This window comes from Rhinatrema bivittatum, chromosome 10 (genome assembly GCF_901001135.1).
Source record: "Rhinatrema bivittatum chromosome 10, aRhiBiv1.1, whole genome shotgun sequence".
NCBI lineage: Eukaryota > Metazoa > Chordata > Amphibia > Gymnophiona > Rhinatrematidae > Rhinatrema > Rhinatrema bivittatum.
The window spans coordinates 127,618,060-127,635,674 of record NC_042624.1 but is presented as its reverse complement, the minus strand read 5'-3'; the positions used below and the strand labels follow the sequence as shown (position 1 = coordinate 127,635,674).

The following is a 17,615-nucleotide window of genomic DNA, read 5'->3' as shown; positions in this document are numbered from 1 at the left end:
GAGTTCTGACAATGCCACCACAGTAGCTTACAACAATATCCAGGGGGGCACCAGGAGTTGTCTGGTAGTCCTGGAAGCCAGCAAGCTGTTGTCCTGGGTGGAGCGCCATCTGGCTCGGCTGGCAGCCTCCCACATTGCAGGGAAGGAGAATATTCAGGCCGATTTCCTAAGTCGCCAACACCTAGACCCCAGAGAGTGGGAGTTGTCCGAAGAAGCGATGGATCTCATTTGCAAGGGGGGACCCCCCACTTGGACCTAATGGCCACTCTGAGGAATGCGAAGGCTCCCAGATTCTTCAGCCGCAGAAGGGAGCACTGCTCGGCAAGGGTGGATGCTCTGGTGCTACCCTGGCCTCACAACATCCTCCTCTACGTGTCCCATCCTGGCCTCTGGTGGGAAAAGTACTCAGAAGGATAGAACTTCACAAGGGGCCGGTCATTCTTGTAGCAACAGAATGGCCCCGGAGACCATGGTTTGCGGATCTGGTGAACCTCGCAACGGACGGTCCTCTTTACCTCGGTCACCTCCCAAACCTGCCTCGGCAAGGTCCAGTATTTTTCGATCAGGCGGATCGCTTTTGTCTAGCGGCCTGGCTTTTGAGCAGCGGAGACTGAGGAAGAAGGGTTATCAGGAGGAGGTTATTTCTACTCTGTTGCGAGCGCGTAAGACTTCTACCTCTCTTGCTTATATCCGCGTATGGATAGTGTTTGAGACTATATGTCCATCTCCAGGACTTCAGAACGGTCCTCCAGTCAACAATATTTTCTAAAACCGACTACTGCAACTCTCCTCTTAGGACTCCCGATCTCTGCCACTAGACCACTACAGATGCTCCAGAACTCAGCAGCCAGGATATTAACCAACACTAACCGGAGAACTCACATCACCCCTATACTTAGAAACTTACACTGGTTACCTATTAAATACAGAATTTTGCACAAAGCACTCACCATTATCCACAAATCCATACACAACCAACTTCCTTTAGACCTTCGGTTCCCTCTCAAACTATACACATCTGCAAGACCCATCAGAGCTGCACACAAAGGAACCCTTCAAGTTCCCCCAAATAAATCCACCCGTCTAACCTCCACGAAAGAACGAGCATTCTCCACAGTTGGCCCCATCATCTGGAACAACCTGCCGACTGACCTAAGACTGGAACCCTGCCTGACTACCTTCCGAAAAAAACTCAAGACTTGGCTTTTCGTCCAAGCCTTCCCTGAAGCCTAACAGTGCAACAGTTTTCTTTCATATAGCCCTATAGACTAAATTTCCGACCCAGCCATTGTATATTCAATCGTGTTCATTCTCCAGTTTTTTCTGTCCTTTTTTTCCTGGCTACTCTAGCCCCCAAGTTTATTCTCCATGTTATTTGTAACTGCGCCTCGGCCTTCTTGTTATATGGTTTTGTTAAGTTAACCCCTAAGTTTGATGTAAACCGGCCTGATATGAAGCTTGTCATGAAGTTCGGTATAGAAAAATGTTAAATAAATAAATAAATAAATGTGTGCGGACTCCGTAGTTTGGGCGCGCAGGGCCCCGGTGTCCCATATCCTCTCCTTTCTTCAGAAAGGTCTCTCCAAAGGTTTGTCTTTCAATTCTTTGTGGGTGCATGTCTCGGCTCTTGGCTCCCTCTTAGGGTGAGTCGATGGTTATGCATTGGCGGCCCACCTGGATGTCATTTGGTTCCTCAAGGGGGCAAAGCATTTGAACCTGCCTGTCCGGGCTACTTGTCCATTGTGGAGTCTTAATCTGGTACTTCAAGTTCTTTGCGGGGCACCTTTCAAGCCCCTTAAGCAGACCATGCTCAAGACAGTGTTTCTAGTCTCTATTTGCTCAGCCAGGAGAGTGTCCGAGTTCCAAGTTTTATCGTGCAGGGAGCCATTCCTTCGTTTTTCTGATTCAGGTGTTTCACTCAAGACTGTACCATCCTTTTTACCGAAGGCTGTTTCCTCTTTTCACAGTGGAGCTACCTGCTTTTTCTACAGAAGACACCGAGGGCACACCTGGTGGAGACCTAAGGCGCCTTGATTTGAAAAGAGTCCTACTGAGATACTTAGAAGTCACAAATGAGTTTAGAGTCTCTGATCATCTTTTTGTCTTATGGAGGGACCCAATAAGGGAACAAGGCTTCTAAGGCTACCATCGCTCGCCAGCTAAAGGAGGTGATTACGTCGGCATATATATGCCGGGGCCGGCCAGGCCTGGAGGGCTTAAAGGCCCATTCTCTGCATTCACAGACAATACAGGATCCAATTCAATCCTGCAATACAGGATCCAATTCAAGTCTCTAATAATGATACATAAGGCCTTATACAACATCGCGCCTCTCAACTTAACATTTCAAATTCAACTACACACATCCGTGAAACCAACCAGAAGCGCTTATCAGAACAGACTAATCACACAACCGGCGAAATCCGTTCTGAGGAAACGTGCACTATCTACAGCGGGCCCTTCACTTTGGAACTCGCTCCCTCCAGACCTGCGTCTGGAACCATGCCACACTACATTTAAAAAGAAACTTAAGACTTGGTTGTTCAAACAAGCTTTCCCCTAGAGCCAAGAACAGGAAGAAAAGTCTTTTCACTCCCACAATGATATTTTCAGATCTATTATATTCTTCCTTTATTCAATCAGATATTTACATATTCATGCTGACTACATACATACTACATACATATACTCATGTGGACTTACATATTTCCATGTTATTTATTGATTTATTAACTGCATGTTTATTAACGGTTTAATATTATACACTATTTGCTTACTTCGATTAATTTGTTCAATGTAAAAACTTCGTTTTTTAATTCTGTTCTATGTAAACCGCTAAATGTAGCGATAGTTACTGTTCCTTGTAAACCGGGGTGATATGTATATTATACAGGAACCTCCAGTATATAAATTATTTAAATAAAATAAATAAATAAATAAATGTCTTGGGCAAAGAGCCAGTTGGTCTCCCCGCAAGACATTTGCAGAGCAGCTACTTGGAAATCTCTTCATACTTTTGCTCGTCATTATCGCCTTGATGTACAGGCACCAGTTTTTGGTTACTTCGGCAGACAGGTGCTTCGAGCGGGACTATCTCGGTCCCACCCTACTTAGGGAAGCTTTGGTACATCCCACTGTCTGGACTGATCCGGGTACATACAGGGAAAGGAAAATTGGTTCTTACCTGCTAATTTTCGTTCTTGTAATACCACGGATCAGTCCAGACTCCTGCCCTTACTAAAGGGAATCTGACCTTTTTCTCTTTGACAGCTGCTTGAAGTTTTTGCATTCACAGATAGTTCCAGTGCTTTGTAAAACGGGCTATCAACTCAACATACAGGAGCTATAAGGCATCGGAAGTATCTATTACTTATATAAGAGCAATTACTTTGCTTTTATTCAGATTCTTGCAGTTACATTTTGGATGTTAAAGATTTTACTTGCTTGATCTTCTTCTGTTTTTTCTCTGGTTGTCGTTACATTTTTCTGCTTTGATAAAGTTTATACTGAAGGGACGCAGGGTGAGCACTGTCCTGATATAGGATACCCTTCAAGTTTTTCTCTGTCTCTATCTGCTGGAAGGGAGGCTCAACCCACTGTCTGGACTGATCCGTGGTACTACAGGAACGAAAATTAGGAGATAAGAACCAATTTTCCTATGTGGGCCGCGTGTGAGCAATGCGGATTTAAAAAACTATGAAGTACGCGCATATATACCAGTGCACATGTCAAAAAGGGGTAGAGCATGGGTGTTCCAGGGAAGGGCCAACAGTTTCACATGTAAGTTCATATTTTAAAACCGGAGTATGCGGTGCATGTCAGCTTGTATCCATGTAACTTTACTGCTGCTCCAGATGAGAGCAAGTCTACAGATCTCGCGTTTTAGAACTAACAGGACAGGTTCAGGGGTCTACATCTACTGGGGGACGTGCAGGATGAAGAACCAGAGGGGTCTTGAAGACCTAGATATTAATTGGGAAACTTGGTTGTCCTTCACACGAGCACATTTAAAAATCCTACTACATATGCGCATAAAAGCTAGCAAAGTCCTAGGAAAGATACGCAAAGTATGTTTTCTCAAGCAATCTCTTAAGATTAGGCACATACTTACGCACAGGAGGTATATTTTAAAATATATGCATGCAAGTGCATTCACGATTTTCAATTGCATCATATCTCCACTCACATGTCGGTACTGCCCCACGGACCCTATCCCCTTAGCCCCACCCTCCTATTGCTTCTTTATAAGAACATGCCATACTGGGTCAGACCAAGGGTCTATCAAGCCCAGCATCCTGTCTCCAACAGTGGACAAACCAGGCCACAAGAACCTGGCAAGTACCCAAACACTAAGAAGATCCCAAGCTATTGATGCCAGTACTAGCAGTGGCTATTCCCCAAGTCAACTTGATTAATAGCAGGTAATGGACTTTTCCTCCAACAACTTATCCAATCCTCTTTTAAATCCAGCTACACTAACTGCACTAACCACATCCTCTGGCAACAAATTCCAGAGCTTATTTGTGTGTTGACTGAAAAATAACTTTCTCTGATTAGTTTTAAATGTGCCCCATGCTAACTTCATGGAGTGCCCCCTAGTCTCTCTACTATCCAAAAGAGTAAATAACCAATTCACATTTACCCGTTCTAGACCTCTCATGATTTTAAAGACCTCTATCATATCTCCCCTCAGCCGTCTCTTCTCCAAGCTGAACAGCCCTAACCTCTTTAGTCTTTCCTCATAGGGGAGCTGTTCCATCCCCTTTATCATTTTGGTCGCCCTTCTCTGTACCTTCGCCACTGCAACTATATCTTTTTTGAGATGTGGCGACCAGAATTGTACACAGTATTCAAATGTGCGATCTCACCATGGAGTGATACAGAGGCATTATGACATTTTCTGTTTTATTCACCATTCCCTTTCTAATAATTCCTAACAATTTGTTTGCCACAGCAGAAACTGCTCCACAGACCCTATCCCCTTACTCCCCCTTTCTCGTTGGTCCTTTTTTAAAATATTTGCGCCGCAGCCAGCCGGCTAGGCATAACTTCCCTCCTCCTCTTCTGTTTGAAAATGTACAAAAAAATCCATCTGCCCCTGTCTGCACCAATGCAGATAAGGGTGGAGGGGATTCCTTTCCCCACCCCCAGGCTAGAGTTAGCTGTATATTCAGATAAAGATGTATGGAATAAAGATGGATGGAATAAATGACAGCTTTATGGTGCAATTGGTTCAGGAACAGACAAGAGAGGGAGCAATTTTAGATCTAATTCTCAGTGGAGCACAGGATTTGGTGAGAGAGGTAATGGTGGTGGGGCCGCTTGGCAATAGTGATCATAATATGATCAAATTTGAATTAATGACTGGAAGAGGAACAGTGTGCAAATCCAAGGCTCTCGTGCTAAAAACTTTCAAAAGGGAAACTTTGATAAAATGAGAAAAATTGTTAGAAAAAAAACTGAAAGGAGCAGCTACAAAGGTAAAAAGTTTTCAAGAAGCGTGGTCAATGTTAAAAAATACCATCCTAGAAGCACAGTCCAGATGTATTCCACACATTAAGAAAGGTGGAAAGAAGGCAAAACGATTACCGGCATGGTTAAAAGGGGAGGTGAAAGAAGCTATTTTAGCCAAAAGATCTTCACTCAAAAATTGGAAAAAAGATCCAACAGAAGAAAATAGGATAATGCATAAACGTTGGCAAGTTAAATGTAAGACATTGATAAGACAGGCTAAGAGAGAATTTGAAAAGAAGTTGGCCACAGAGGCAAAAACTCACAGTAAAATCTTTTAAAAATACATCCGAAGCAGAAAGCCTGTGAGGGAGTCAGTTGGACCATTAGATGGAGGAGTTAAAGGGGCAATTAGAGAAGATAAGGCCATCACGAAAAGATTAAATGATTTTTTACCTTCGGTGTTTACTGAAGAGGATGTTGGGGAGATACCCATATCAGAGAAGGTTTTCATGAGTAATGATTCAGATGGACTGAACCAAATCACGGTGAACCTAGAAGACGTGGTAGGCCTGATTGACCAACTGAAGAGTAGTAAATCACCTGGACCGGATGGTATACACCCAGGGTTCTGAAGGAACTAAAAAATGAAATTTCAGATCTATTAGTAAAAATTTGTAACCTATCATTAAAATCATGCGTTATACCTGAAGAATGGAGGATAGCTAATGTAACCCCAATATTTAAAAAGGGCTCCAGGGGCGATCCGGGAAACTACAGACTGGTTAGCCTGACTTCAGTGCCAGGAAAAATAGTGGAAAGTGTTCTAAATATCAAAATCACAGAACATATAGAAAGACATGGTTTAATGGAACAAAGTCAGCATGGCTTTACCCAAGGCAAGTCTTGCCTCACAAATCTGTTTCACTTTTTTGAAGGAGTTAATAAACATGTAGATATAGGTGAACTGGTAGATGTAGTATATTTGGATTTTCAGAAGGCATTTGACAAAGTTCCTCATGAGAGGCTTCTAGGAAATGTAAAAAGTCATGGGATAGGTGGCAATGTCCTTTCGTGGATTGCAAACTGGCTAAAAGACAGGAAACAGAGAGTAGGATTAAATGGGCAATTTTCTCAGTGGAAGGGAGTGGACAGTGGAATGCCTCAGGGATCTGTATTGGGACCCTTACTTTTCAATATATTTATAAATGATCTGGAAAGAAATACGACAAGTGAGATAATCAAATTTGCAGATGACACAAAATTGTTCAGAGTAGTTAAATCACAAGCAGATTGTGATAAATTGCAGGAAGACCTTGTGAGACTGGAAAATTGGGCATCCAAATGGCAGATGAAATTTAATGTGGATAAGTGCAAGGTGATGCATATAGGGAAAAATAACCCATGCTATAATTACACAATGTTGGGTTCCATATTAGGTGCTACAACCCAAGAAAGAGATCTAGGTGTCATAGTGGATAACACATTGAAATCGTCGGTACAGTGTGCTGCGGCAGTCAAAAAAGCAAACAGAATGTTGGGAATTATTAGAAAGGGAACGGTGAATAAAACGGAAAATGTCATAATGCCTCTATATCGCTCCATGGTGAGACCGCACCTTGAATACTGTGTACAATTCTGGTCGCCGCATCTCAAAAAAGATATAATTGCGATGGAGAAGGTACAGAGAAGGGCAACCAAAATGATAAGGGGAATGGAACAGCTCCCCTATGAGGAAAGACTAAAGAGGTTAGGACTTTTCAGCTTGGAGAAGAGCGGCTGAGGGGAGATATGATAGAGGTGTTTAAAATCATGAGAGGTCTAGAACAGGTAGATGTGAATCGGTTATTTACTCTTTCGGATAGTAGAAAGACTAGGGGGCACTCTATGAAGTTAGCATGGGGCACATTTAAAACTAATCGGAGAAAGTTCTTTTTTACTCAACGCACAATTAAACTCTGGAATTTGTTGCCAGAGGATGTGGTTAGTGCAGTTAGTATAGCTGCGTTTAAAAAAGGATTGGATAAGTTCTTGGAGGAGAAGTCCATTACCTGCTATTAAGTTCACTTAGAGAATAGCCACTGCCATTAGCAATGGTTACATGGAATAGACTTAGTTTTTGGGTACTTGCCAGGTTCTTATGGCCTGGATTGGCCACTGTTGGAAACAGGATGCTGGGCTTGATGGACCCTTGGTCTGACCAAGTATGGCAATTTCTTATGTTCTTAGCTAATGAGATGCTTCTCTTACCTGCTTTGCCTGCCTCTTAGTAGGCAAAGTATATTTTTGGTGCAGTCATGTTTTGTACTTGTTTTACAGTTGTAATCTGCCTTGCCTTGATTTTTACTTGAAATGTAGATTATAAATTGTTAATTTAAATTGCATGGTAGGAGTACCTAATCTTTTCAACCCTTAACTTTATGTATCTGTGTCTGCATATTGTTTTCTGTTTCTTATTTTGAAGTAAAGATCCTCACAGTTCAGAAGGAAGCAGCAATACACCATAGAATGCTAACCCATTTGGTGATTCCCTCCTGTCTAGCATTAACATTATAGCTTTTCTACCCCTGCTGTTCATAAAAGACATTGCATCCACCTCTGCTCCTTTCGACTCATTATGACCCTGTAACCTATCTTCTCCAGCCAGTCACAGACCTTCTCTTACACTCAAGTCCTTTGTCACTTTGTCACTTTCTGTCGGTCTCTCCTTGCAGTGCCATCCAGTGAGGGCGTTCCTACCCCAGGAACAATGCACTCTATTATGGAAGAGGAAGAAGGGAGGATTATAGAAATGCAACGAATGGAAATAAAGCGGCTTCGAGATCAGATTCAAGTTCAGGAGCAAATGGCAATGCAACGGCCACCATCAGGTGGAAAACTTCCCACTCTGACTGCATAGTTTTACATGCCCTATGGCCTAAGAGTTAGCAACTGAAGAGACGCCACTGTGTCCCTGCAGAGAAGGGACATTTTACATTGAGAGATCATTTTCCTAAAATTATTCTCCATTCTTTCTATAGAGCTGAATCCAAAATGTTGGCAATGAAATAATAAAGATACTGAATATGAAAGTAAGTTTTTCTGTGTGCAGTATATTAATAGGGAAAGACAGGAGCATTGCAGTTCATTTTGAAGGAGATGGAAGTGGGCATGCAGTTATTTCAGCATCTGTATATCATTTATTGGGAAAGTGAGAGGGCAGGAGTTTCACTCTGTGGAGGAAATGGAGCTGCAGGTGCCTCACTGTATGGAGGCAGTATGCAGAGGCAGTGGAGGTGGAGGCGTTTCAGTTCTGTAGGAAGTGTGTGGGGCCAGTGGAACTGCAAGTGCCTCAGTGTGTGGGGGTAGTGTAGCTGCAGGTATCAGTGTGTGGATGCAGTGCATGAGGGTAGGGAAGATGCAAGTGTTTCAGTGTGTAGAGGCAGTGTGGGGGGGCAGTGGAAATACAGGTGCCTCAGTCTTTGGATGCAGTGTGTGGAGGTGTCTTAGTCTATGGATGCAGTGTGTGGAGGCAGTAGAGATGCAAGTATCTCAGTCTATTGATAGAGTGTGTGGTGGCAGTGTAGGTGAGGGTGTCTCATTCTGTGAATGCAGTATGTGGAGGCACTGGAGGTGCAGGTGTCTCAGCTCTGTATGCAGTGTGTGGAGGCAGTAGAGATGCAGGTATCTCAGTCTATTGATAGAGTGTGTGGTGGCAGTGTAAGTGAGGGTGTCTCATTCTGTGAATGCAGTATGTGGAGGCACTGGAGGTGCAGGTGTCTCAGCTCTGTATGCAGTGTGTGGAGGCAGTAGAGATGCAGGTATCTCAGTCTATTGATAGAGTGTGTGGTGGCAGTGTAAGTGAGGGTGTCTCATTCTGTGAATGCAGTATGTGGAGGCACTGGAGGTGCAGGTGTCTCAGCTCTGTATGCAGTGTGTGGAGGCAGTAGGGATGCAGGTATCTCAGTCTATTGATAGAGTGTGTGGTGGCAGTGTAGGTGAGGGTGTCTCATTCTGTGAATGCAGTATGTGGAGGCACTGGAGGTGCAGGTGTCTCAGCTCTGTATGCAGTGTGTGGAGGCAGTAGGGATGCAGGTATCTCAGTCTATTGATAGAGTGTGTGGTGGCAGTGTAGGTGAGGGTGTCTCATTCTGTGAATGCAGTATGTGGAGGCACTGGAGGTGCAGGTGTCTCAGCTCTGTATGCAGTGTGTGGAGGCAGTAGGGATGCAGGTATCTCAGTCTATTGATAGAGTGTGTGGTGGCAGTGTAAGTGAGGGTGTCTCATTCTGTGAATGCAGTATGTGGAGGCACTGGAGGTGCAGGTGTCTCAGCTCTGTATGCAGTGTGTGGAGGCAGTAGGGATGCAGGTATCTCAGTCTATTGATAGAGTGTGTGGTGGCAGTGTAAGTGAGGGTGTCTCATTCTGTGAATGCAGTATGTGGAGGCACTGGAGGTGCAGGTGTCTCAGCTCTGTATGCAGTGTGTGGAGGCAGTAGGGATGCAGGTATCTCAGTCTATTGATAGAGTGTGTGGTGGCAGTGTAGGTGAGGGTGTCTCATTCTGTGAATGCAGTATGTGGAGGCACTGGAGGTGCAGGTGTCTCAGCTCTGTATGCAGTGTGTGGAGGCAGTAGGGATGCAGGTATCTCAGTCTATTGATAGAGTGTGTGGTGGCAGTGTAGGTGAGGGTGTCTCATTCTGTGAATGCAGTATGTGGAGGCACTGGAGGTGCAGGTGTCTCAGCTCTGTATGCAGTGTGTGGAGGCAGTAGGGATGCAGGTATCTCAGTCTATTGATAGAGTGTGTGGTGGCAGTGTAAGTGAGGGTGTCTCATTCTGTGAATGCAGTATGTGGAGGCACTGGAGGTGCAGGTGTCTCAGCTCTGTATGCAGTGTGTGGAGGCAGTAGGGATGCAGGTATCTCAGTCTATTGATAGAGTGTGTGGTGGCAGTGTAAGTGAGGGTGTCTCATTCTGTGAATGCAGTATGTGGAGGCACTGGAGGTGCAGGTGTCTCAGCTCTGTATGCAGTGTGTGGAGGCAGTAGGGATGCAGGTATCTCAGTCTATTGATAGAGTGTGTGGTGGCAGTGTAAGTGAGGGTGTCTCATTCTGTGAATGCAGTATGTGGAGGCACTGGAGGTGCAGGTGTCTCAGCTCTGTATGCAGTGTGTGGAGGCAGTAGAGATGCAGGTATCTCAGTCTATTGATAGAGTGTGTGGTGGCAGTGTAGGTGAGGGTGTCTCATTCTGTGAATGCAGTATGTGGAGGCACTGGAGGTGCAGGTGTCTCAGCGTGTGATGCAGTGTGGAGGCACTGGAGATGCAGGTATCTGTGTATGGTGCAGTGTGTGGTGTGCCCAGGTCATGGTAGGAGAGTGTTACGGGCGCGTCCGCCACGCCGCTGACGGGCCGAGGGTTTGGAGGCCCTCGGGTACTTATCATAGGCGCGAGGAGCACGGCCGTCTCTAGAGCAGGTGGTGTGAGCCCTTGGGCCACGGCGAGAGCTAGGGAGGAGCCCCAGCCACACCGTGGGAGGTGAGCCGGTGCAGGCATGGTGAGCCAGGCGGGTACTGAAGTAGGGGTTAAGGAGCAGAGTCTGACCCTCAGCCGGACCTGCATGCCCATGACAACCAGCAACGCAATGTTGGTTGATGAACGGTCCTCAGACTGTTCCAAGCCCTTTCGGACCTGCCGCTGGGTAACGGCAAAGGGCGGCAGGCCGGTCAGAGGACGAGGGCAGACAGAGTCCTTAGTACACGGAAGACATCTTAGAAGAAGGCTAGTGCAGACATTATAGACAAGGCTGGTGCAGAGACATCAGAGGCAAGGGCTGGTGCAGAGACATCAGAGGCAAGGGCTGGAAGGAAGACATGGGCACAGTCCCTCAGGGCACCCTACTCAGCTCACCCGCGGGACTGAGTCACAGACCACCCTGTCCCATACGCACCCTACACAGCCCAGGAAGGCTGGTCGCGGACCACGCTGAGAACAGGAGAGCACAGGGAAGATCCAGGCGAGAAGGAACTCCGATGTCGGGACCAATGACAGCCGAAGCCCCATCGGCTGGCAGGAAGGGAAGCTCCAGAGCACAGGGACAAATCCCTCCTGTTGGCCACTCCAGGGCCCAACAGGCCAGAAGGCTCAGGAGCCAGACGAAGACATAGGGCAGAACAACTGGAACTGGATCAGGAATAGACATCAGGCAACAACAGGATTAGACATCAAGGCAACTTCAGGGACATAACAGGGAACCATCAAAGCACAGAGAACCTGGATCAGCAGACAAGACACAGCAATGTGTAAGGCTAATCCGAAGGCAAGTAGCAAGTGAAATGAGAGTCCTTTTATACTGCAGGATGTAGGCAACTCCCTGGGAGGAGTTTGCCAGGACCGCCCCTTGCTGACCCTATAACTGAGGTGGAGAGCTGCGGGCCGGCCCCTAGGGAGAAGGGTGTGGCCAACCAGGAAGTCCAAACGCAGCCAAGCAAGCCACAGGCAGGCCTCAGGAACAGCTAGGTCTCCCAGGCCCTGGAGCAAATCCTGGATGGTGCACAGGCGAGGCCCTGGCTTAGGAGCGGCCTCCGGAGGGAAGGTAAGATACCTCCTGTAGCGCAGCAACAGGGGGGATCGTAACAGGAGAGTACCGTAATCTGGGCTGAAGAAACCAGAATTGTAGGGAAAAACAAAGGTGGGAGGGTTAGGATTTGAGGGGGGAGTAGAGTGCTTTTGAATAAACATAAATCAGACCAGGGAGTGAGAGGGGTAGGAGGAGGGGAAAGACCATCATAGACCCTGGCCTGTAGGCCTCTATTTTTAGTAAACCAGGCAATACAAGGCCTTTTTAGGAGCAGGTGCAGCCCTGAAAAGAGGGGAGCTGACTGGAGCCTTTCAGGTCGTGTTTCTTTTCTCCCATTAGCCTTGCCACTTAACCGGATATCTAAATGGAAGTTTATCTGGCCACACAAATCTGGCTATGTTTAGACCTGCTCAGAAGAGGCTCTAAAATTATCCAGCTAACCTAGCCAGATATCTCAGCCCCACCCTGGAATGCCCCCAAAATGCCCTTTTTTCTATCCGGCTAAATTATCTGGCTATAGCAGGAGAAGGAATATGAAATACTCTACAATATCCATAAAGTTCCAAGAATGGTTTTTATTGTATATAAGCAAACAAATAAGTTCAAATTGTCAATAGTTTGCATCAACTAATCAATGGTCCCCCGACATGGGCAGTGTTTCAAAAACACTGTGCTGGGAGGGAGGCTAACAAAACAACAGAGCATTGAGAGGACAGGATCACCTTGCTGGTGCCTGAAAGGAATCAGAAAGTTCTGCTTGGGGAATTTTTTAAAAGTACTGGGGAGAAGTAAACTATTGGGGGTATATTAATTAGTGTCTTTGTTTGTTTGTTTTTTAAATAGTAAGACAGCTTATAAACAGAAATTAGTGTTTTGTTTTTTAAATAATGTTTGTTTGTATTTTCAATAGTAAAGCAGCTAATAAACAAGTTAGTGTGTTTGTTTCCCACCCCTCTCCCAACCAGCCCCAGCTCATCCTTTAATTTACAGGCAGGTGTGCTTGTTATAAAATCCTGGGTTGGCGCGCGCAAGGGGTTGCACACCCGTGTGCAACCTTATGCGTACCGAGCCCTAGGGGAGCCCCGATGGCTTTCACCGTTCCCTCTGAGGCCACTCCGAAATCGGAGCGACCTCAGAGGGAACTTTCCTTCCACCACCACCACCCCCCCCCCCCGCACCTTGCCCCTCCCTTCCCCTATTTAACCCCCCCCCCCCAGCCCTACCTAAATCCCCCCACCTTTATTTTTTTATTTACGCCTGCCTGCGCCGGCCAAGTGCCGGTGCGAGATCCCCGGGTCCAGCGGCAGTGGAGAGGCCTATGGCCATGCCCATGCCCCAGACCGCCCCGTCTACTCCCCGCCCATTTTTTCAAGTCCCGGGACTTACACACGTCCCGGGGCTTGTGTGCATCGCTGGGCCTATGCAAAATAGGCTTGGCACGCGCGGGCAGGAGTGGGTTTTCGGGGTTACGAACATAATATACACGCGTAATCCTTTTAAAATCCGCCCCATATAGTGAATACACTAATACATCCAAAGGACTCTAATTAGACACATTCCTACCCCCACAGCAACCTAAAACTTAACTAGGAACTGAACAAATTTGAGATGAAGGCAGCAGTCCAGCAGCAAGAGAGGGGCCTCCAAGTCTTTTGCATCGAGGGTCACATGTATGATTTTTTACCCGCCGGTGAGAAGTTGTACATGTATTTAATATTTATTTAAAATTTATTAATTGCCTAACACATGAAGGCCTAAGCGATTTACAATTAAAAACATACACAATCAAAATTAATAAATAGGCAGTAACAATAAAAACATAAAATAGACAATCATTTCAGAAGAACAAAATAAAACATAAACAAAAATCAACAAAAAGCCTGCTGCAATATAAAGCCTTTCAGAAGGAGTCAGAATTTTTTTGTATTATCTTGGAGGCGAAGGTGTAAAGGTAACGAGTTCCATAAGGTATGCACCGCTACGGAGAATGCTGTCTCTCTAGTTGTGGCAAGGTGAGCGTGATGTACGGAGGGGACATCTAATAAACCATTTTGTGAGGATCTTAATTCATGGGAAGGCTTGTAAATCCTCAGCAGGGCATTTGAACAAGAGTCTGTACATAACAATTTAAAGGTAGTCTTTGCAATTTTATACCGAATATGCTTTCAAATCGGTAGCCATTTCATTTTAGCAAGAATTGGTGTAATGTGATCAAATCGATTAGAACCAGAAACTAGTCTTACAGCAGAATTGAGAAGGAGTTGTAGAGGGTGTAGGGAGCTATTAGGTCTTCCAAACAGTAAATTGTTACAATAGTAGACATGAGGGAATATAATCGCACGAACAATAGTATGGAAATCATGATTGTGTAAACAGTGACGTAAACCAGCCAATATGATCCAAAGACAACGACAAACCTTTTCCGTAGGAAAAAAAATCAGCAGAACCAGGGGTCACGATTTGAAGCTCCAGGGAGGAAGATTCAGAACCAATGTCAGGAAGTATTTCTTCACGGAGAGGGTGGTGAATGCCCTTCCGGAGGAAGTAGTGAAGACCAGAACTGTGAAGGACTTCAAAGGGGCGTGGGATAAACACTGTGGATCCGTAAAGTCAAGAGGCCGTCAATGAAGAGTGGGTGGCTCGCCAGAATGACGGCTACTGCCTGGAGATAATACCCGTATTCAATAAACATACACATGGTTACTGTGACTCCAACATCGCTCTAAGCTTCAACAGCAAGAGGAAATGTGGAAAAAAGGATTTGCACTCACAAAGCGGGGAGTAGCTGGCTTGTTACGGCGCTTACTACCCCAAACCAAATAAGCCTGATACTTCACTTTCAATGCATATCCAGCATAGCTCTCTGCTTCAACGGCAGGGGAGAAGAAAAACTGATACTTCACGCATATCCAGCACAGCTCTCTGCTTCAACGGCAGGGGAGAAGAAAAACTGATACTTCACGCATATCCAGCACAGCTCTCTGCTTCAACGGCAGGGGAGAAGAAAAACTGATACTTCACGCATATCCAGCACAGCTCTCTGCTTCAACGACAGGGGAGAAGAAAAACAACCAATAAGGGCTGAATAACATAGTCTGGGTAAAACAAATAAGCATGGGTGTAGCTTGCTTATTGCGGCGGTTACTACCCCTAACTAATCAAGCTTGATATTTCACTTGGATGCAGCTCCATCACTGCTCTCTACATCAATAGTGGGGGTGGAAGGGAAATAGAACCAAAGAGCTAAGAGAAACAGATAAGTATGAGAAAAATAAATGTGTGAAGCTTGCTGGGCAGACTGGATGGGCCGTTTGGTCTTCTTCTGCCGTCATTTCTATGTCATTTCTATGTTTCTAGATGTAGTTTATAGAAGCCGGCTCTAATGAGTGATTTAATTTGAGGTTGGAATGATAACGTTGCATCCAGAAAAACACCCAGACTTTTTATAGGAGAATTCAATGAAAAAGTGAGGTTATCAAAAGAAATTGAGTCATATTGAGAGATGGAATGAGGCCTATGAATTAGTAAACGTTCAGTTTTAGCAGTGTTTAATGACAATGTATTTTGATGCAGCCATTGTTTTATTGTGGACATACAGATTTGCAGATGGTCTATAGTATCCTTCCAAGTGGGATGTAGTTTAATGACAAATTGGATATCATCGGTGTAGATTTTACACCCATCTGTAATGCTAGCAAGAAGTTTTGTGATAGGAGCTAGATATACATTGAATAGCATGGCTGACAAGGCAGAGCCTTGAGGAACACCAGAATTTAGATAATGTATTGTGGAAAGCTAATGGTTAAATTTCACTTGTTGGGAACAATTATTAAGCTAAGAAGAAAACAAGCCCAGAACATTGCAAGAAATGCAACACTCACGAAGAAGGAATAGGAAAATTTTGTGATCTATGGTATCAAATGCTGATGATATATCTAGAGAGACCAAAAGAAATTGTTGGCCATTGTCAAGTCCCTATTTGATAGTGTCAGTCAGAGATACCAATAAAAGTTCTGTACTCATAGATTGATGAAAACCAAACTGATGGGGATCTAAGATCTCATTGTTTTCCAAAAAATCAGTGAATTGACATAGTATCGCACATTCAATGATTTTAGAAACAAAATGTAGGGAAGAAATTGTATGGTAATTGGACAAATCGGATGCATCAAGATTGGATTTTTCCAATAGAGGCTTAACTTTTGCTTTCTTACGACAATTAGGGACAGATCCAGAATGAAGGGAATTATTAACAATAAATGTTAAAGATGGCATGAGTGTGTAATTATAATTATGAAAGCTAGGATAGGAGCATTCGTTGATCAACAAATAACATTGTTTATGCAGGACACAAAACTAGAAATTTCCAGAGAAGAAACATCTTTAAAGGAAGACCAAGTGGGAGTATGAATAGAAGCAGAATTGTGATACCAAGGTGTAACATTGGTGAAAATTAAACTAAGATTCTCTAACTTTAGTGAAAAATGTTTCAAGAAGGCATCAGCTGAGAGAGAATCTGAAGAAAGTACTGATTTTTTTGGATCACGTGTAAGATTGTGAACCAAACGAAATTATTTATTTATTTATTTATTTATTTATTTAAAGGATTTATATACCGGAGGTTCCTGTATAATATACATATCACCCCGGTTTACAAGGAACAGTAACTATCGCTTCATTTAGCGGTTTACATTGAAATAATGCTTTAAGATTGTTCCCTAGTTGGTTAATTTTTTTCTGCATAATAATCTTTTTTGGAGTTAAGAGTTTCAGTTTGATATTTAGAAAGAAAAAGTCTAAAATTAGATGTATTTGCTGAGGAGGGCATTTTAGATCAGCCCTGCTCACTCTTCCCTAATGTTTTCCTGAAGGAAATCAAGGTGGGGGTGAGCCAAGGCTGAGGTTTCTTTCTCATTAGAGGTAGAAACTTAAGAGGAGCAATGGTGTCAAGAACAGTATTAACATGGTCTGACCATTCATCAACATTCCTATCTAGATCATCAGAGCACAGGGATTCTAATAGTGGAGATACCTCTAAATTTCATGACACTCTATCTATGAAACTTCTCCTTGCTTGTGATTGAGACTTAAGAGGGTTACATGAATCTTTGGGCCAAGATATGGAAAAGCTAGTTAAAGAGTGGTCATACCATAGGACATCAGTGACTTTAAGAGAATGAGATGTTGCGCAGCCCGTCCGCGCCCGGCCCATGCACAGGCCTGCTCACCTCCTAGTGCCTCTGCAGGTCACGGGTTGGCCTCCCCAGCGGCAGCCGCAAGCTCCTCTAGGCCTCAGCATCCTGCGGCGGCAGTCACCGGGCCTTCCACTGTGCACCAGACCTCACGCCGGAGTTCGGCTTCTCCAGTGGCGTTGGCCATGCCCCTGTGCGCGCGTGGACCGCCCAGCCTCTTGTAGGGCCAGGGCGGGTCCTAGCTCTGTGGCGCAACCTGATTGATGGAACGATATAAGGAAGTTCCTGCCTGCACTTCCTTGCCTTGGCAATCGAATCGGCATTGTATTGTGTTCTAGTTTGCCTTTGCGTTCACAGTCTTGTTCCAGTCTTGTTCAAGCATCCTACTGTCCCAGCCTTATCCAGTGTCCTTCTGT

The 17,615-nt window shown here is 44.9% G+C and overlaps 1 protein-coding gene across 3 annotated transcripts in view; it reads left to right on the top strand.

Moving 5' to 3' along the window:
• Positions 1-8,516, top strand: part of CFAP57 (cilia and flagella associated protein 57) — a 169,779-nt gene extending 161,263 nt beyond the window's left edge. For all 3 annotated transcript variants that reach the window (XM_029618441.1, XM_029618442.1, XM_029618443.1), the window contains one exon: positions 8,166-8,516. In XM_029618441.1, coding sequence (XP_029474301.1) covers positions 8,166-8,350 — 185 coding nt within the window. In that variant the 3' untranslated portion in view covers positions 8,351-8,516. The remainder of the gene's footprint in view (positions 1-8,165) is intronic.
• The last annotated feature ends 9,099 nt before the right edge of the window (positions 8,517-17,615 follow it).